The 21,914-nt window shown below is 39.1% G+C and overlaps 1 protein-coding gene across 1 annotated transcript in view; it reads left to right on the plus strand.

The window, feature by feature from the left end:
• The first annotated feature begins 1,294 nt into the window (after nt 1-1,294).
• Nucleotides 1,295-21,914, plus strand: part of TACR1 (tachykinin receptor 1) — a 142,652-nt gene continuing 122,032 nt past the window's right edge. The window contains exon 1 of the mRNA XM_054593549.1: nt 1,295-1,727. Within this exon, the coding sequence (XP_054449524.1) occupies nt 1,339-1,727 (389 nt within the window). The 5' untranslated portion in view covers nt 1,295-1,338. The remainder of the gene's footprint in view (nt 1,728-21,914) is intronic.

Here is a 21,914-nt window from a genome sequence, read left to right on the forward strand (position 1 = left end):
GCTCATCTGGAGAGCCCAGCTGGAGTTTTTCGTGGAGCAAGGAGTCAAGCTACCAAAGAGGTTGGGGTGTATATCCCCAAAGCTTAGAGCTTATCCCTGCATCCTAGGGGAATCGGCCCGCCAGGGAAAGAAAGTAGGTATTTGGAGGTGTTTCCTAAACACGACCTCAGTAAAGTTATTTTCCGGAAACCGGAAACCAGACATCCTGCCGTCTCGCTTCTCCAGAGTCGCCAGAGCCAGCGCGCAGTGCACTCCGGCTGGAGCGCGGGCTTGAGCGCTGCCGCAGGGTAGCTCTGGCAGGTCGCCCCGAACACTTGCCCTACTCCCCAGCCACAGGCAGGTGCCTCTGCAAAGCTGTCGCAGCGCTCCGAGCTGCCCTCCCTGGAAGTTCAGTGTGCATCACTACAGCTCATTCTCAAACCTTTCCTTTTCCCCCTTGGTTCCAGCCGCAACCCCAGCTGGAGCAATTACTCCGAGGTTACCTAGCGCCCCCTGGCGGAGTGCGTGGGGCGTCCGACTTGCAGACTCCCACAGCAGGTACAGGGAGCTGCAAAAGGCGTGGTGGATGCGACGCTGGAGTGAGACAGCTGGCAACAGCTGACGACGCTGCCGCGCTGCGCATCCGGACTGGCGAGTACGCAGCCCAGGTACTGCCCCTTCCTGGTAAAACAATCCTGCCAGGCTTTATAAACCTCGCGCGCAGCCTGCAGAGGTTCCTCTGCTAACTCCCAATCCTAGCAGGACCCGAGCCAAGAGGCGCCTGAGAAGCTGCAGGAGGTGGCGGCGGCAGGGGCTACGGCAGGGGCGACAGCGAAAACAAGCGAAAAATTTCCAGCTGGACACGGAGCTCCAGAATTCCGGCCGTAGACTCAGAACTTTTATGGGTCGCGCTGTGACGAGCACCCTTTGTGCCCCCAAGTACTCATGAAGCACAGAGCTTTTTTGCCTTCCTCGCTGCAGGCAGTGGGGGTAGGAGTTGTAAGCAGCAGCAGGTGCTGAAAGGCGGGGGTATCCTGCTTTCTGGAAACGTGACCCACGGAATTTCTCTCCCATTTTTTCAGCCCAGCGCAGAAGATACGCGGTCTCCAGATTTCTGAACTCAAATGCTTCCTGGACCTTGAATGTGGAGGCATTCGGTATCACCAGGGGCAGGCAAGATAGCAAGCAATCATCTTCAGAGCTCCAAGTCTCCTGCTTGCACGGAAGAGGTCTGCCAGAAGGAGCCTGTAGCCCTTCTGTCTTGGTTAAGCAGGACCCTGACCCCAGGCGCTGGCCTCGGGACCTTGCTGCAAAGTGGGTGCGGGTACAGAGAGAACGGCTTAACCACTTAACCGAGGAATGGATAACGTCCTCCCTGTTGACTCTGACCCCTTCCCAAACATCTCCACCAACACCTCAGAGCCCAACCAGTTCGTGCAGCCGGCCTGGCAAATTGTCCTTTGGGCGGCTGCCTACACGGCCATCGTGGTGACCTCTGTGGTGGGCAACGTTGTGGTGATGTGGATCATCTTGGCCCACAAGAGAATGAGGACAGTCACCAATTATTTCCTGGTGAACTTGGCCTTCGCAGAGGCCTCCATGGCTGCGTTCAACACAGTGGTGAACTTCACCTATGCTGTCCACAACGAGTGGTACTACGGCCTGTTCTATTGCAAGTTCCACAACTTCTTCCCCATCGCGGCAGTCTTTGCCAGTATCTACTCTATGACAGCCGTGGCCTTGGATAGGTGAGCTTCCCTTTGTGGAAAAGGGAAAAAATGACCACAGAGGACCATGGCTTTGCTCTGGGGGTGTGGGGTTGGGTTGTGTGGGGTTGAAGCTGAAGTTGATTTTTACTGACAGACAGCTGTTGATGGTGAGACTTTGTCTTGTCTCCTTCTTTTCTACTCTATTTCCTCTTTCCTCCCATCACCAGTCTCCCTTCCTTTCTTCACAAAATACCCTTTTTTCTTCATGTAACCCTCTTCTCTTCATCCCTTTGCCACTCATCTCCCGGACATTTTCCTTTCAACTCCTGCTTTGCTCCTTTCCATGTATTTCTTTTCTCCCTGAAAGCCTGAAGGGGATGCCCAGGGCTGGGCCAAGGTGTGGGTTCCTCTCTGGTACTTTCTAAACCCTTGCAGGCCTGCTTCTGTGGGGCAGCATCTTGGTGCCTTCCAGTGTTAAGTATGCCTAGCCGGAACTGATCATTTTTCATTTTTTCCTGAATATTCAGGAACCTGCTGCTCCCACCTCAAAATTCCAATATTATTTGGATGTGAAATACTCAGATTCTAATTCAGCTTCCTCTACACTGCTAGAAGTTGTCCTCCATGAGTGAGAAGCAGTTACACTATTCTTAAGGCATTCCACAGATAGGGAGCTTACCCAGGAGTTTCTCTAAATCTCTCTTGTTAAGTGAGATCAATGTTTTTAGCCTGTTTGTATCCACAGAGAAACATGCTTGGAAAAGACAATTGAGAACTCTTTCTTTCCTGTAACCACCAGGTTAGGGTTTCAAAAGCTGATTGAATGTGAAAAGATTGGCATCTCAAACAGTGGGGTGAGCACTCTGGAGTGAATGGCCCCCCAGGTGGCATGATGGGAAAATGATTATTAGAGCACAGCTCTGTTTGTGTTGACTTTTTGTGGGTGTCCTAGGTATCTCATGTGTATATCTATGTGTGCATCAGTGTTAAATGTTTACAGGGCACGTGGAGGTAGGTTAAAACACCTGCCACTGTGATTTTAAAATGGGTCCTTTGATGGCCTTGCTGAGATAAATGAATTTGAGAAACTCAGAAAAGGAGCTAGGGAAAAATCTTCAAAAAAAATTCCCAAACTTTTGTGTAAGGTTGTTTATGATTTGCAATCAATTTGAGCTTCTATAGTGAATGAACACTTCTAAGACCAGAGAAGGCTACATTTCCTTTGCATCGGTGTCCAAATGCCAACTTCTAAGCTCCGTGTACACCTCCCTTTATGCAGCTCTTATGTGCTTAATATGTTGTGTGTAAGGCAACTTATGGTGAATCCATTATATTTTAAATGTGGAAGGAAACCAATTACTCAAAGTGGTAGTGAAATGAATTCTTTTGTAAAATTATCTTTTATGCTACTCTGGTTTTCAGATATTCAGTTTGCTAAAAGTAAACACTTGTAAATCTTTCTGCACCGACTTGCTCCTTTACCTCACAGTAGCCCCCTTAACTTAGAAAACCCACGGTGTGATATATAACTGAATATAGGTGCGGTGGAACTAGTACCTTTCACACGCTATCTTGATGATCCTAAATTAGAAGGAGAACTGGTATTTTTTTTACTGCACTGGGACCATGCATGAGCTCAAGAGACCATGCATGCATAGTCAGTCGGTATGAGCACCAGTGGACAGCTCTTCTGCTTTGACTTCTGCAGAAATGACATGCTTTACAGCTTTGCTCTTTCCCTTGGAACTTAGAAGGTTAGGGGCAGGCAGGAGTCAGGGTCAAAGTCTTCACTGGAGACTGGGCAGGGAGCTGCCTTGACTCTGGTATCTCAAGCTCCACTGTTTTTTTCCAGGCAAACCATAGACAGGACCCTGCTCCTGTGTGAACACTGCTCAGTGACGTCAGAGGATCTCTGGTGCCAAAGCTGGGGGAAACAACACCAAGAAATGTTCCATGTCCCTAGTGTACAGATACAACACAAGGATGCTATTAGTGACATGCTTAAGGTTAGAGTTCAAGCTAGAGTTAGGAATTAGGTGACAGGGCTGTCTCTCCAAGTCCTCCCAGTGTTTCTTCCGTATTTCCTTGCTCACCTCTTGAGCACACAGTGAATTAATCCCTTCAGGGCCTCTGAAGAACGTAGCTCCCCTGCATTTGTGGCCATCCATTCTCTCCAGTTTTAGAATGGAAGGAGCCTTAAGCTCTCTCCCTGTGAATGATCTCTCCCTTCTCCATCATGCCAGTGCAGGCTGTGAGAAAATGGAAAGCTACTTCTTGTATGTTTGTTGAATCTTTCACAAATAACTTTTGAATCAAGTCTTAAATAATGAAAGCAGACCTGTTCATTGCAGAAAACTGAGGAAGTATGAAAAGCGTAGGTGCAAAAATACAAATCAGCCATTACTGTCCTATGCAAAAATAATAATTGTTAACATTTGAATTTCACTCTTATGACTATTACACTATATAAGAGAGGCCAGATTCTTTATAATTTTGTAGCTTACTTTTTTCTATTGATATTAATGGAAAATATTAATAACATTTTCCCATGCCATTAAAAATTTTTCAATAACATAATCTTAATGGCTTCCTATTACTCTATTATATGAATGTATTATCATTACTTTAAGCATTCCCCTACTGTTGAGTATCTAGGCCATTTCTAGATATATTTCTACTATGATTAATACACTACTATACATTTCTGTATGATAATTTTTTTTTGTTTTCTGCTCATATTCTTAGGATAGATTCCCAGAAGTGAAATTACTGTGTCAAATGAAATCAATTTTTTTAAAAAACTTTCCCTTCTAATTTTAAAGGATTATAAACTCTGAGCAAAGCAAAGAGCATGTCTGTTCTCTCTTGTTTACATTATCTCCTCAGCACAAAGCAGAGTACTTGGCACCTCGCAGTCACTATGTTTATTGAATAAGTAAATAATGAATAAAATAATACATGTTCCTAGAAGAACATTTTGAAAATACATAAAATTACTTGAAAAATATAAAAATTATCTACAATCCCACTCTGACAGATAACCAGTTAAAATTCTGGAATGCTAGTTTATACTTATTTTGTGTGTGTGTTACTTATGCCACACAGAGTCAATCACACTTTTAAGGATACATTTTGGACCATAGTACAAACGGTTTCAATAGCTGCTTTTTGTTTTTGTTTTTTATTGTGTTCCTTACCTTCATATCATGAAATAGTCTTAAAAATAGGATTTTTAATGGATGCATTATATTTCATGGCTATAATCATTTATTTAGGTATTCTTCTATTTTTAGACATGAATTGTTTCCATTTGTAATGATCACAAGCAACTTGGAAGTGAATATTCTGGATATAAGCCTTTGAAAATGTCCCTTGTTCTTAGAAGAATCTCATTGAAGTGGAATCCCTGGGTCAAACTGTCTTTGCTAAACTTCCTTCTAGAACTAAAATATATGCACAGAAAAAAATTACCAGCAGCAGATTTTAGTACTAATGTAAATCATTTCTATAATCTTTCCATAGAACAGGGAAAGAGGGAGAGACCAAGAGACAGGGAGACTCAGAGAGAGCAGGGAGAAAGAGAAAAATCCCCTTCATAAGAATACTTATTTATTGAAAGCAATGGTTTCCTAGAATAAAAAAGTTGCAGAGACAAATACACCTAAATAAGATTAAGTCTACCTCTAATTAAAGTCTAAAAACACCAAGAATTTTATCTTTTCAAACTCCTTAATTTTCCCACTTAAAATAAAATTTAACTTTTTCCTATTATAAAAATCAAAAGGTGTATATGGTGTTTCATGAAATTAGAATCCAGGGGACACTGAGAGGTGACTCCTCCATTTTGCAGGAGCTGGTGATAATAGCAGGTTCTAGTATTTGGGGCAGTACCTAAGAAGAGAGGAGGGGGACCAGTCCCTAAGTTCATTAAGAGGGGCTATAGGGACAATAGGTAACTTGGCTTGGAACTAAGCACGCAGCAACAGGAGGCTCAGAAGAACATCAGCTTGGTAACACTGCTTCTCTACCTGGTAGGAGCAGATATAATCTCAGCAAAATGAAAGAGGAAGGTTGCTCATTACTCAGACTGGTTCTGGATATGTTGTGTTTGAATGAAAGGAAACGTCCAAATGATGATGATCTCTGGACAATATGAAATGTGGTCAGGACCAAAAATATAGTTGCTCAGACCGCGGTAATGGTGAAGGCAAAAGAAGGAATGAACTCTCTAAGAGAATAAAAGAGGAACCAAGAGCAAAGAAATGCATGCATAATAAAAACTCTACTCACTCATCCCTGATGTCTACCCCACCCTGCCCCAATCATACTCAGCTACAAGTTTAAGCAGGTTTCTTCCCAAGTCTTCACTCGACCTGCATTCTGTCCTTGAACCTCAACCTGTTGGCTAGAGTTGGATTCCATTGTATAAGCCAGGACACTCCTTCTCCCCTACTCCCAGGGCCAGACTTAGATTCTAGGATCCTTTGCACTAATTTAGGTGGACCTTATAACCCATGAACAAACACAAACACCCCTGTGATGCTGAGAATAGTCATTCCCTAGAAACTCATCCACCACAACTGTTCTTGTCTTTTCAAATCAGGAACCTCAAATGTCTAAGTTGATGTGGATCAAACTCAAATATGTTTCATCTTGGATGGGTCATTTAGGCTGCAGGACCTTTCCTAGAGAAGTTCAATGCCCACCTACTTCCTGGAGCCGCCCCAATGCACTTGCCACACCCTCTCTCTGCTCATGTGAGCCCACACTCTCTTGAATGCTCAAGGCCCTTCATTTTCTTTTTGGTTTTTGGTATTTATTTGTTTTAAAACATCAGAAGCAAAAGTTCAACTGTGGGGAAATAAAGAGTAATTCTCAATGTGAAATCACATAATAACTACATAAGGCTTTTTAACTATTATTATTATCACTAGCAAATGATAGAATGAAGGAGAAACACTCACTGTTAAACTTGAATAAAGATCTTCAGTCAATCAAAGGACAATGCCACCAGGTATGATGTTTCCCAACTCTGGGCCTCATGTCCTTCTTCAAAGGGATTATGCTACATACAGGGGCAAATAAGACTGATTGAGAGATAAACTACAATATAAGGTGCCAGGAAGTATGTTTTATATGGGTTGTACTGACAAATTCTACAGGAAAGGAGAGGAGGAATTATGTCCAGCAGTGAGGATCAAGGAAGACCTCAAAACATGGCAATTGAATTGGGCTTTGAAGATTACATAAGGCATTTAGAGAGGATGATAAAGAAAGGTGACATTACAGGTAGAAGAAGCTGTATGACACAAGTGTAGAGGTAAAAAGTTGTACACAGTTTGCAGAGCATGACAGTCTGACTCAGTTGTAGTAAATTCACAAGTGAATTAGGGAATGAATGGAGGTGTTGGTGGGAAGAAAATGAGTATAGTTTTTGTAAGATTTGATGTGAAAATATAATAGTTAAAAATGCACAATGTACAACTTGAGAAGTGGAACTAGAGAATGAGAAGCCAAGAATCAAAATATAGATTTAGGAGTTCTCTAAGCTATTAAAGTTTAGGAAGTAGAGAGCAGCACTTTTATCTACATACTTTTCCAGAGAAGAAGCTAAAGATTCATGGGAATGTCCTAGCAGATAATTGGGGGAAAGGGGAGGAAGAAGGAAAAAACAGATAAAGATGTAGTGGAGAAATTAGGATCTGTCAAATGCCAAAGGTTAAGAGACTTGTAGTTGGTTATATTAATTAGTGTCATTAGAATTCAAAGATGATGACACTGGATTTGACAAAGAACATTGGTGACCAGTGAGAGGTAGTGTCAGCAAAATATAAAAAGATGGGATAAAATTACATGGCAGTGAAGGGAATGGCTCTTCCTCATCTATCATCAAACTATTACTGAGCACCTAACAACGTGCCAGACGTTGAGGCTGTAGCACACTTCCTTTGCCTTTTGCTCTCAGTCTCTGGGGACTGACAAAGTCATGAATATCCTGATAACCCAATGCAATTAATACAGTACTGTGGGAGCTTGGAGGCTGAGCAGAGAACTACCTTTGGGAATATAGAAAAGACTTACTGGTAAAATAAAGAAAAGGGAGAATGGGAGAAGGAGGAGAAGGAGGAGGGGAGAAAAGAAACAGCGAAGTACTGAAAACAGTGTGGAGTTTTAGGGGTATTTTTAAATTTACTTCAAGAACACTGGATTGGACTTACACTGATTTATTAACGTTTGTCACTTGGAAACTAGACAGAAGATTTCCTGTTAAAAAAATTGATAACAATACCTTACTTTTTTGCATTCTCTCCAATCCATTGTCTCATCTAATCCTCAATACCAATCAGGATTCTGTTTTTACCTTTGAAAGACTATTAGACACAGTTTCTTTTAGCACTGACCTCCCACTCTCCACTCCCTGGTAGCTTGGAGACCCGAAAAATTTGCTTTCATGTGCCTTAGACAGCTGCCTACGTATCCTGCTTAAAGTGGCTTTTGGATGCTATATCATCAAAGGAAAGCTGTCACAGGAGGCAAAAAAGTGAGTTAAGGGTCCTAATGGGCAGAGAGGACATTAGAAACCCTTTTGAGAATTTTCCACACAAATCGAAATTCAACCCTGCAAACAAAACCTAGATCGGACCATTGTAAGAATGTCAAATTCTGCTGAAATATTTTTCTCACTTTGTCTCATTTGTTAAATTTACTCAATTCTGAGTCATTACAAAAGTATTCTTTTTGTTGAACTGAAATCTGCCTCTGATTTCGGGCTGCTCCTAAAAAGATTTCTGTGTGGCCATCTTTCCGATACATACCCCCAAGAGCTTCTCCATCCCTGGTTATCTGTCCCTGGTTTCCTCATCTTTTCATCCTTGTTTGTCTCTACTGGCTATGCTCATTTGTCAATGGTTAACTGAAAAGTTAACTAATGCCCTGAACTGCACATTGCCCTAATACCATTACTTTGTCTAGCTCAACCTGCTGTAGGGCTGACATTCTACCTAGTGACTTTGTTGTCCTCCTGGATTTAGCTCAAGTGCCATCTCCACTAAGAAGCTGACCTTACCCTGCAAGTCTAGATGAGATGCCTTCTTTTCCATTCCCATGTCTTTTATCCAGTGAGGTTGTACTAGTCTGTTACTTGTTGGGCTCTCCCTCACTTCCTTGCCCACTAGGTTGCAAGCACCATGAAAACAAGAATGCTTTATTTGGTTTCCTGTTCCCAGAAGCGATCCAGCTGCCTGACCCAGAGTAGGTACTCATAACCTGTGTGCAGTGGTTGAATTGGCATACCTCTCTCCTGCACATTATCAACCAAAATCTGAAAACCAGAACCAATGAATCAGGCAGACCACAATAGTCTACATAAAAAGTATGATGAAGAATGAAAGCAAAATCAACCCTCATCTTACTGCCCAAACACCACTGTTGTCAATTCTTAGGCACTGTTTCTGTACCAAACTTTTTCTATACGCATAAGATAATTCTTTTTAAAATTTAACACAATAAAGTATGAAACATTTTCTGAAACTGAAGCTCTGTATGACTCTGCTTACTAATTACAAAATACCATATTTTAAATAATCCATCATCCTGGGACTTTGCAGATGTTTCTAGCTTTTACTACAATGTAGTTTGTGATCAATATGTTTTACTTAAACTTGCACAGGTGCATGATTATTTGGGTAAATTCTTAGGAAAAAAAGTCTGTGCAGAGTGATGGACATTTTAAGGCATTGGCTTTATTCTGCTAAACTGGTCTTCAGAAAGCTTTAGCAATTTAGCAGCATGAATCAGAATACATAGACCCATTGTATAGGAGTGCTCCTCTCCCCACATTCCTAACAGTTTCAGAAACATCTTTTCCAACTTAAAAGATTTAAAATGTTATTTATGTTTGTAGTTCTTACTAGCGAGATTGAATATTTTTGTGTATTTTCTATTCCTTTATATGTTTTTGTATGAATTACCTATTCACAACCCTAGGAAATTTTTTAATTAAATCTTTGTTTTTAAGTTACATATTGAATTGCAGAAATTATGAGAGGTCTGTCTAGAAAAAGTCCAGCCATTTTAATATAATGAGAACAGTTTGTGTGACATTGATGTAACCTGGCAGCCAAAGAGAGTGGACTGGAATGCACATGAATGAACAATGACAACTTCACTGTACTAGTCAGTGGGGGTGGTAGAAGCTGCTGAGTGTGCATGTATGCTGTGTGGCCACCACATTCAAAATGACTGAATGAATAGAGCAATGAATCTGCATCAGATTTGGCATTAAGCTTGAAAATTCCTCTGCAGAAACTATTTGGATGATTCAGAAGGCTGCAGAGATGGATAACTTGTGATTGGCAGCTTCATCCCAACATGCCCACTGCTGCATCACATCTGGGACAGAGTTTTTTTGAGAAACATCAAATCACCCAAGTGACTCAGCTCTACCAAAACCCAGAATTGGAGCCCTGAAAATTCTGGCTTTTCCCAAAACTAAAATCACCTTTGAAAGGGAAGAGATTTCAGACCATCAAAGAAATTCAGGAAAATATGACTGGGTGTCTGATGACAATTGGGAGAACTGTATAAGGTCCAAAGGTGCCTACTTTGAAGGAGACTGAGGTGTTATTGTCCTATGTACAATGTTTCTTGTATGTTGTATCTCCTTCAGTAAATGTCTCTATTTTTCATATTACATGGTTGGGTACCTTCTGGAAAGACCTATATTAAGGATATACCCTTTTGATATAATATGCTACAAAATTTTTTCACATTCCTGCTTAAAATTTTAACTTCCTTTTCAGTGATTATCTTAACTTTACTTATTTTTTTATAGTTACATCCATCCACATTTTTCTTTTATAGTTTCTCCCTTTGGTGTTATACTTAGCAAGGACTTCCTCAACTCAAAAGTAAATAAATATGCACAAACAATTTTGTTTGCTTTTATAGCTTAGAAATTTTACTTAAATCTTTGCTTCTTGTACATGCCCTGACTGAAGATCAAACCCACAACTTTAATGTATGGGAGCGACCTTCTAACCAACTGAGCTACCAGCCAGGGCAATGCTATACATGTTTAAACTGTCGTCCAAATGCCATTTATTGAATGATCATTTCCCTACTGATCCAAGACATTTCCTTTGTCATACGTTGAATTTTATTACTACTTAGGCTGTTTCTGATCTATTTTGCTGACTGACTATTCTTTTAATAGTGGAAACATGGGTTTATCCATCCTGATAAACTCCAAATTCATTATTAAAAATCCCCCTGTTGAAAAGTCCTGTTGTAATTTTTATTGGAAATTTGTTAAATTTAGCAATTAACTTTAGGGGAAATTGTTGCACATGAAGTTTTTTTTCTTTTTCAGTGTATGAACATTGTGTATTTCCTGTAAATTTTCTTATACAATTTTTGTGTTTTCATTCATCTAATCCCTAACATTTATTTTTTAATTTAATCTTTATCTTTATTGTATTTTTTTCATTACTATTTAGTCCCGTTATACTTCCCTCCCCCTAGCAATCTCCCTCACATTTATTTAAATGTTTTAAAATTTAACATTTTTGATTGCTAGTGAAAACGCAATCATTTTCTCATTATTGTTTTCTAGTGGGTTATTGCTGGTATATTAATGAGCTATCAATAATTTTTTTGAAACATTTTGAAAGCTGCTTCCTAATGAACCCTGTAGAGATGAAATTCCAATGTATTTCCTATTTTTTCCACAGATTTTTCTAATAATTATATACTAATCTATAAATCATTATCTTTTCTATTTTGCATCCAGTGTCTGTGACTTCTTTTTTATTATATCTTTGGAACAACGTTAATAAAAACTGGTGATAGTAAGCATCTTTTCTTATCACTGTCTTTCAAGGAATGTTTCTTTTACTATATTGTTAAATATGTTGGCTGTTAGTTTAAGACAGACATTTTAAAATTACATCATTCAATTCCTAGTTTATCAAGAGAGTTAATCAGATCTAGTTATTTAATTTACCAATTCTCCTTTTGGCATCTATTGGTACATTTTTTTAAAATTTCCTAGTTTTCAGGTATTCTGAAACTCCTAGAATAAACAGGAGTTGGTCTTATCCTTTGTTTTATCAGCACACTGCTAGATTTGCTTACTAATATTTTAGTTCCATTTTGCATTTTTGCTATAACCTCCATTTCATTTTTGTTTTTGGTTTTTTCTTTTCAAGTTTTGGGTTGAGGGTTATAAGTGGGGTGTTTCCTAAAACTTATTCTGTTTGCTGAAATAAGTGAACTTCAGTGAGGAGTTTTTTTTTCCAACCAATTTCTTGGAAGATATTGCTTCCTGCTTTTTCTCTGTTAGCACACAGTAGTAGTACAGCAGGTGTTTGAATCGTTGTCTTCTTAAGCTTCATTTCATTGAAACATTGATGAGATGCATAGGAACTTAATGCTTGTTCATATCAGTTAGCCTGTGGTAAATTGGTTTCATTTTCCATCATTTTGCCTGAAGTCATAGAACCTACCCACAACCTTTAAGTGAGGGCTTACTGTACAGGACTTATCCCAGTCCCTTCAGGTGAAGCAAAAGAAATAACACAATAGGTTATTGAGAAAACCAGTGAGTGAAGTCTACACAGTAGTTCGCAGATTTCACTCTCAATTTAGGAGCCTCACTAGCCAATGATGCTCAGTTGGTTGGGCCAAGTTGGTTGGGCAAAGTGAAAGGTCCCCAGTTGATGCTGGGTCCAGGAACATGCCTGGGTTCAGGTTTTGTCCAGGGTGCGTACTAGAGGCAACCAATTGATGTCTCCCTTTCTTTCTCCCTCACTCCTTCTCTCTGTAAAAATAAATAAATAATAAAATCTTTAAAAAAAACAAAACAACAACAACAACACAGCCACACACTTGTGAGGACAATCAATGCAAAGCCAGCCCACGGCAGATCAGGGGAGAGTGCAGCAGTGGTTCTTAGTGCTCTGAACCACTGGACACAATTATATGTCCCAGGAAAGACACACCCTCATGGGCAGACACAGATTTTGACAAAATCCAGGAAAAATGTAACTGATAAAAAAACATATAGCATCCCAGACTTTTTCAACTTGGGTGTGCATTTTGTAAGACTTGTAACAAGACCTATGATTAATGAAACCGTCTATTTAAACACCTCAGTAATTAAAATTTTACATTGCAAATTTAAAAAATTAAACTTAATTTTTAAAACATTGAGTTTTAATTTTCCAGACAATCCCTTCTATAAACAATATGAATAAGGCAAGGAAGTAAATATTATTGAATACAAATAAATCTTAATCATTATACCTACAGGCAACTGGTTTCTAATTTTTTTTAATTATTTATATTGAGTATTTATGATGCTAACATTTATTGTTTAATATTTTAAAAGTATGACACATACAAACAGTAAATACTATTCAAATACAATAAAATAATGAGGATGCTCTCTATGTACAGACATTGAAAAGTTTCCAAGATATATTACATTCTTTAATTTTTTAAAAATATTTTTATTGCCCTGACCAGTATGGATCAGTTGGTTGGGCATTGTCCTGCAAAGTGAAAGGTTGCAAGTTCAATTCCTGGTCAGGGAACATGCCTGGGTTGTGGGTTTGGTCTCTGGTCAGGGCACGTGCAAGAGGTAACCAATTGATGCTTCTCTCTCATATCAATGTTTCTCTCCCTCTCTTTCTCCCTCCCTTCCCTTCTCTCTAATAATAAATAAATAAAATTAAATATATATTTTATTGAATTCATTGGGGTTACATTGGTTAATACATTGTATAGTTTTCAAGTGTACAATTCTATATTACATCACCTGTATGTGTATTGTGTATTCCTCACCCAAGTCAAATCTCCTTCCATCACCATTTATTCCCCTTTATCCTTTTCTACATGCCTCCACTCCCCTTTCCCTCTGGCAATCACCATACTACTATCTGCATCCATGAGGTCTTTTTCTTTTCCTTAATCCCTTTCCCTTTTTCACCCAGCCCACTCAAACTTCCTCCTCACTTGCAGCTGTCACTCTGTTCTCTGTATCTGTGGGTCTGTTTCTATTTCATTCATTTGCTTATTTTGTTCATTAGATCCACCTGTAAGTGAAATCATATGGTATTTATCTTTCTCTGACTGGCTCATTTCACTTAGCATAATGTTCTCCAGGTCCATCCATTCTCTTGCAAACAGTATGATTTCCTTCTATTTTACAGTTGAATAGTAAGTATTCCATTGTGTAAACGTACTACAGCCTTTTGATCCACTCTTCTACTGAAAGAAGAAAACACAGGCAGTAAAATCTTGGATATTGCTTGTAACAATATCTTTTTCTGATATATCTTCTGAGGCAAGGGAAACAAAAATAAATAAATAAACAAATGGGACTATACCAAACCACAGTTTTTTCTCAGCAAAGGTGACCATTAACAAAATAAAAAGAAAACTCACAGAATAGGAGAATATATTTGCCAATATATCTAATAACGGGGTTAATATCCAAAATTTATAAACAACTTATAAAACTTAACACCAAAAAAACAAACAACCCAATTAAAAAATGGGCAAAGGACCTGAATAGACAATTCTCCAAGGAGGATCTACAGATGGCCAATAGACATATGAAAAGATGCTCAATGTCACTAATCATCAGAGAAATGCAAATTAAATCCACAATGAGTATCACCTTACAGCAGTCAGAATGGCTCTCACCAATGAATCAGTAAACAAGTGCTTCTGAGCATGTGGGGAAAGGGGAATGAACCCTTTTGCACTGTTGGTGGGAATGCAAATTGGTGTAGCCACTGTGGAAAGCACTATGGATAAACCTCAAAAAATTGAAAATGAAGCTGACTTATGACCCAGCAATCCTACTTCTGGGAATTTATCTGAAGAAACCTGAAACAGTAATTTGAAAAGACTGTAAGCACCCCTATGTTCATTGAAGCATTATTTACAATCACCAAGATATGGAAGCAGCCCAAATGTCCATCAGTAGATGAATGGATAAAACAATTATGGAACATTTACACAATGGAATACTACTTGGCCATAAAAAAGAAGAAAATGTTACCCTTTGTGACAGCAGGGATGGGCCTGGAGAACATTATGCTTAGTGAAGTAAGCCAGTCAGAGAAAGACGAATACCATATGATCTCACTCATGTATGAAATTTAATGAACAAACTGAACTAACAAGCAAAACAGTGACAGGCTCATTGAGTGCAGGTTGACAGTTCTGTGGGTAGGGCGTTTAGGGGTGGAGGGACCAAGCAAAAAGGAAAAAGGACTCATGGACATGGACACAGCATGGCAATTGTGTGGGGAAGGGGGTATAAGGGAAATAAACAATAATGGAAAAAATACAATAAAATTTTTTAATCTTGTTCACCTTTACAAAAAATGAGTTTTTAGTTTCACTGATCTTTTGTATTTTTTTTAAGATTCTTGTTTATCTCTGCTCTGATCTTTATTATTTTCTTTCTTCTACTCACCCTGGGCTTTGTTTGTTTTTTTCTTTTTCCTTTTAGTTTTTTTTTTAAATTAATCTTTATTGTATTTTTCCCATTACCATTCAGTCCCTTTATACCTCTAATTCCCTTAAGTGTTATGTTAAATTGTTTATTTGAGATTTTTCTTGTCTCTTGAGATAGGCTGGTAATGCTGTGAATTACCTTCATATGACTGCTTTCACTGTGTCTCATAGATTTTGCATTGTTGTATTCTCATTTTTATTTGTTTCAAGGTATCTTTTGATTTCTTTCTTGATCTCATTGTTTGCTCATTCATTATTTAATAACATGTTACTTAGCCTCCATGTTTTTGTGATTGTGATTGATTTCTTCTTGTGATTGATTTCTTCTTGTGATTGATTTCTAGCTTTATACCATTATGATCAGAGAAGATGCTTGATATGAGTTTTATTTTATTTTTTTAAATATTTTATTTATTTTTTTTTCAGAGAGAGGGGAAAGGAGGGAGAAAGAGAGGGAGAGAAGGTTCAGTGCATTGCTGCCTCTCATGCATCCCCTACTGGGGACCTGGCCCACAACCCGGGCATGTGCCCTGACTGGGAATCGAACTGGTGACCCTTTGGTGTGCAGGCCGGCGCTCAATCCACTGAGCCACACAAGCCAGGGCAGAAATAATTTTAATCTTCTTAAATTTATTGATACTTGTTTTGTGTCCTAACATGGTGTATCCTCGAAAATGTTCCATGTACAATTGAAAAGAATGTGTATTCTGCTGCATCAGGATGAAATGCTCTGAAGATATCAATTAAATCTATCTAACCTAGTGAGTCATTTAAGGCTGTTGTTTGCTTGTTTATTTTCTGTCTGGAAGATCTATCCATTGATGTCAATGGGGTGTTAAAATCCCCTACATTTACAGTATTACTACTGATATCTCCCTTTATGTTCATCAAGATTCGCTTTATATACTTAGGTGTGCCTATGTTTGGGTGTATAAATGTTTACAAGGGTTATATCCTCTTGTTTGCCTGTTTCTTTTATCATTATGTAATGCCCTTCTTTGTCTCTTACTATAGCCTTTGTTTTAAAGTCTACTTTGTCAGATATAAGTATTGCTACCACAGCTTTTTAAAAGTTTCCATTTGCATGAAATATCTTTTTCCATCCACTTACTCTTAGTGTGTAGCATTCATTCTGAGGTGGGTATCTTGAAGACTGCATAATATGGGCCTTGTTTTCTTATCCATTCAGCTACCCTATATCTTCTCATTGGAGTCTTTAAGCCATTTACATTCAAAATGATTATTGATCGTATGTATTTATTGCCATTTTATTCTTTATAACTATGTTTCTCTGTTTCTTTTATTTCTTCTCCTTAAGAAGTCCCTTTAACATTTCTTGTAATACTGGTTTGGTGGTAATGAACTCCATTAGCATTTTATTTTTGTTTGGGGAGCTCTTTATTTCTCCTCAAGTTTAAACGATAGCCTTGTTGGGTAAAATAGTCTTGATTTCAGGTCCTTCCTTTTCATCAATTTAAAATTTTTGTGCCAATTTCTTCCGGTCTGAAATGTTTCTATTGAGAAATAAACTGACAATCTTATGGGAGCTCCCTTGTGAGTAACTAACTGTCTTTCTCTTATTACTTTTAAGATTTTCTCTTTGCCACTAATATTTGCCATTTTAATTATACATGTCTTGGTGTGGGCCTCTTTGGGTTCATCTTTTTGGGGACTCTTTATTCTTCCTGTACTTGTGTGTCTTTTTCCTTCACCAAATTATAAAAGTTTTCAATCATTATTTTTTCAAATAGGTTCTCAATCTTTTGACCTTTATCTCTTCTCCTTCTGGTACCTGTATGATGCGAATGTTGTTACACTTCATGTTGTCCCAGGGTCCCTTAAATTATCATCATTAAAAAAAAAATTTGTTGCTTTAATTGGGATTTTCTGCTACCTTTTCTTCCTAATCTCTGATTCTATCCTCTACTTCATCTAACCTACTGTTTATTCTTTCTAGTGTGTTCTTTATTTCAGATATTGTATTCTTCATTCATGACTGGTTCTTTCTTATAGCTGTTTCATCTTTTTTTATACGCTCTGTATCTTTGTTGAAGTTTTCAATGAGTTTGTTGATCATCCTTATAATCATTTTTTTAAACTCTGTATCTGGTAGATTGTTAGCCTCTGTTTCATTTAGTTCTTTTTCTGGAGATTCCTCCTTTTCTTTCATTTAGGGCATATTCCTTTATCTCCCCATTTTGGGCTACCTCTCTGTGTTTGTGTCTGTGTATTAGATAGATGTGTTATGTCTCTCAGTTTTTGGTAGAGTGGCCTTATGTATTAACAGTAGGTGTCCTGTGGGACCCAGTGGCACAGTCTTCTTGATCACCTGAGCTCGATGCTCCAGGAATATCCCCTGTGTGGGCTTTGTGAGTCCTTCTGTTGTAATTGAATCTTGATTGCTCTTGGCCCACTCATGCATGGGGTCAACTCTGAGGTTAGCTACCTGTGAGGATTGACCCTGACCACAATGTATAAGCTGCTGTGCAGGTGATGACCACACAAAGAATTTACCAGAGTAGTGTCTAACGCCTGCCTAAATATTGCTTTGGATGTGCCAATTGTGAAGCTAATCGGATCCTGCTGTGATGTTGTCTGAAGCTCATCACTGAATGTTTTGGTTCTCAAGCCCTCTGGGAGGGATCCAATGTCAGACGCTTCCTGTGACTGGCCCTGGGCAACCTGTTTGGAGCTACAAAGCAATGCACCATTTGTGGCTGCCTCTGCTGGGCCTTGGTGTACACAGGAATAACCTAGCAGCTCACAAGGCTGGCTTCCAGCAACACAGAGGCTGGGTGCAGGTCAGCTAAATACCCAAGTCACCCTGAGATCTGCTTCTACCTGCCTTCACCTGATGGTTACCTGTTAGGCTTAGGCTCTGGAAGAGCTTCTGGCAGTATTTGATTTGTGTGAGTTAGGTTCTCAGTGAGTCACCAAGTAGGATAAGCACTGTTCACCAGATTGATACAAGTTCAAACTTGTTGCCCATGCTGAGTCTGAGGCCAGTCAGCAAAAATCCCAGGGTACAACAAAGCTAGCTTTTCACCCACTGGGTGCCTGCAGACCTTTGTGGTTACGCAGGGTCTCAGAGAATCATCAGGGCAGGATAAGCAGAGTTTATCAGGCCCAAACATATGAAGATTTAGCCATATGAAAGGACGGCTCTGCACTGGTTGGGGAGTGTGAGGAAAAATGTCCCCTGTCCTAGAGCCACATAGCTCAGTCTGCCCCGGATTCTGTCCATTCCTTCTGGAGAGGCCAACCTCAGTGGAGTAGGGACACCAGGAGCCAGTATGATGGAGCTGCTGGGAGTCTGGGGTGTGGGGCTAGTGGATCATCCATGAGGGGAAGACTCCAGGCATGCCTGGGGGAAAGTGGAGGAAATGGCCCCTGACCCAGGGCCACACAACTCAGTCACTGACACCCCCTGGGTCTGCCCAGCCTTCTGCATCACATCGGAGGCAGCTGACTCCTCCACAGGGCATGAGCTCCACAGGGTGGGGCAACAGGGAGTCTAAAAAATGGTGCTATTGCATTCCCTCAGGCTGATGCCATAAGTAGGGGATTGCTCCACCCAAGAAATATGGTATCTGCAGTGTGGAAGAGGAATTCAGCATAGAGATCCTGGTTGCTGTCCCTTCAGCTTTCTCCCTGGAGTCACAAATTCCAGTCTTTTTTCACATGAGTCTAGGATGCTCTACCCGCCCTCCACTAAAACCCAGAGTGAGTAGCTGAAAATGAGATTTTGTGCACTGGCCCTTTAAGAGCATGCCTATGTCTCTAGCAGACTCCTATGTTACCCTCACAGACAGAATCCCCACTGATTTTCACAGCTAAATGTTCTGTGGGTGCCTTTTTTCAGATACAGTGCTCTGGACTGGAGAGCCCAGCATGGAGTTGAGACCCCCACTTCTCAGGGGAATATTTTGGAGTTAAAATATTCATCCAGAATCTCAGCTGCCCTGTGGGAGTGAGGCCAGCCTTTTTCAAATCTCCACTTTTCCTGATTCTCCATGTGACTTATTCTGTAAATCCTGTTCAGCTACTCTTCAGCTGGTTACTCAGGTTGATGGTTCTATATTTTAATCTTACTTTGGTCCTGGAGGCAGTGATTATCCCTTTCACCTACTCTGCTGCCATCTTGGATCTTCCTCTAATATGTTATCATTAATACAAACTGAGTTTGGCACATTTTATTTTTATTACCACTTTGCTTTTAAAGTGATAATTGTTAGGTTTAACTAACACTGAACCCCCTCATACTGTGTAGATGTCAATCTAAATATTTATAGAGAACAAATACCATAGATACCTGGGCTCCAGGGATATAATAGTCAGCAAAACCAACCCTGATTTCTGCCCTCAAACAGATGACAATAAAATATTTTTCCAATAATTATTCAAATAAGTGTATAATTATAAACTGTCTTTAGAGCTATTAGAGAATATTAATGTTATAAGATTATACAAATTCACTTTTTCTAAAAGATTTTTTGCAGAGAGCTAAAGGATGAATAGGAATTTGGGTGAGCCATGGGGCAGACACTGTGGATTGGGTACACAAAGGCCATTAACAGTCCTTCTTCTCCTTTGCCATATCTTACTAGAGATACTGTCAGTGTCCCAGTCTTCCCTGAGGGAGCATTGGTCATATAACAAAGTGCAAGTGCCAGGGGAAGTCTTTACCTAGAAGACTCTTCTCAGGAGAAGTCTCTAGGTAGAGCTTCTTTTCCTGAACAAAAAGGCAATGACCACAAGGAAAGATCTGTTTTTACTCTTTGCCTTTCCCTCTTCTTCCACTGTAGAACAAGGGCAAGAGGCTTGGAAGGCAGCAGCACATTTTAACTACAAAAACTAGAATTTTGGATCAGAATGTTAGAAAGAGCCTGGAAACTTGATAGCATCATTGACCCATATACCACTACACTACTACACTACACTACACTACTATACTACACTACTCTGCTTGGGCCTTCCTGTTATGAAAAACGATAAAACCTCAATTTTTTTAAGTCCTTGATAAACAGATTTTTTAAAAATTTGCAACCAAACATAATCCCAACTAATTAAGAGTGAGGTTTGGGTGGGATGGAAGGAGTTCTAGGCAAGTTAGCTGCTTTTATAAAAACCCTGTGCAGAAGAAAATATGATCCATCAGAGGAAAGAATACTTTTCATTTATACTTGCCATTTATCACATTAAAAATGTATCCATAGATAAAATGAAAAGAAAATGGAAAAATATAAAATCACAACTCTTAAGTATTATGCTAATTTAATACCATCTCAACTATTAATGGAGCCTCAGTAATAGAATTTTACCACAAGTTGTGAGGTAGACAAGATAAGCTGACAGTACCGGAAATGTTCACTATGAGTCCACCCATTATTTCAAACTCAGGAAAGCAAATTAGTGAGTGATAAGAGCATAAGGATCACATTGAATCCACTTTCATTTACTTTTAATAATCTTAATGTTTGACATTATATGAGGAATAATAAACTAATTATTCAGACATTTAAGAACCAATAGGCTGGAGTATGTTTGCTTTTGTTGGTTTTTTTTTTCTTATTAATCTTGCTCAGGTTATATTGTTTTTTATTTTATTCTTTTTAAAAATTACTTTAAAGGAATTTGGGAAAGTAGTTTTCAATGTGACTCCTCAATGTTTTATTTGACTATAAATCCATATTTGTTTTTGAAATTAATAAAACTAATAGAAATAGGGAAGATGCTCTAGAGTAGGGAATAAACAATTGGTAAGGATTCTAAGTAGGGAGACATTAGAATATTGAGGTAGAATATCATTAGAACTACAGATTCCAAAGATTTTTAGGTGGAATTGTAGGATTTATCAAGCTATTTGCTATTTGGAAGAGAGTAAGTGTTGGAAATGAATGAAAAGTTGTTGAAGCTTCTGCCAGTTTACTCTCTTGGAAGGATGGATGGATGGATGGATGGATGGATGGATGGATGGATGGAAAAATCAGGAGCATAGCAGAATAAAGACATCTTCATGCCCACTGTAGAGCATCGACATATGTACTATAGACACTCCATAGCTGCTTATCGAGTCCTGGTATTATCAATTATCCATTGCACAATAATGCTGTGTTCATTCATCCACAGCATTCAGCTGATTTGAACTTGGCTTGTCTGAATCATTGCTGGCCTCATTTACATGCTTAGGGCTGGCCAGCTGTCAACTGACCTAAGCTGACCTCAGCAGAAATGACTGGGAACAGCTCACCTCTGCCCCGTGTGCCTTTCATCCTTCTACAGATGAGCCAAGGTATGTCCTCATGGCAATGGCAAAATGTAAAAGGCAAACAGATACATGCAAGTACTTTTTCAAACCTCTACTTGTGTCATATCTACTAATAATCCTATTGGCCAAAACAATCCCTCACATCAGAATAGAATAGATTTAAGTTTGGGGAACCAGATTCTACCTTGTTAATGATAAAAACTGAAAACACTCATAGTGAAAGGCAAAGATACAAGAAGTGATAAATATTAAAGCCATTAATGCAATTAATATACATGCCCACTATGTGCCAGGCAAATTCTAGTTTCTTGGGGTTATAGCAAAGGACAAAACAAAATCCTTTTTTAATATGTACATACAATAAACAAACTAAAAAATATATAATTCTGAGTACTGTTTAGTACTATAATGAAAGGTAAGGGACTAGA

Source organism: Pteronotus mesoamericanus, unplaced genomic scaffold (genome assembly GCF_021234165.1).
Source record: "Pteronotus mesoamericanus isolate MK-2021 breed Mesoamerican mustached bat unplaced genomic scaffold, CSHL_Meso_final scaffold_45, whole genome shotgun sequence".
Classification (NCBI taxonomy): Eukaryota; Metazoa; Chordata; class Mammalia; order Chiroptera; family Mormoopidae; genus Pteronotus; species Pteronotus mesoamericanus.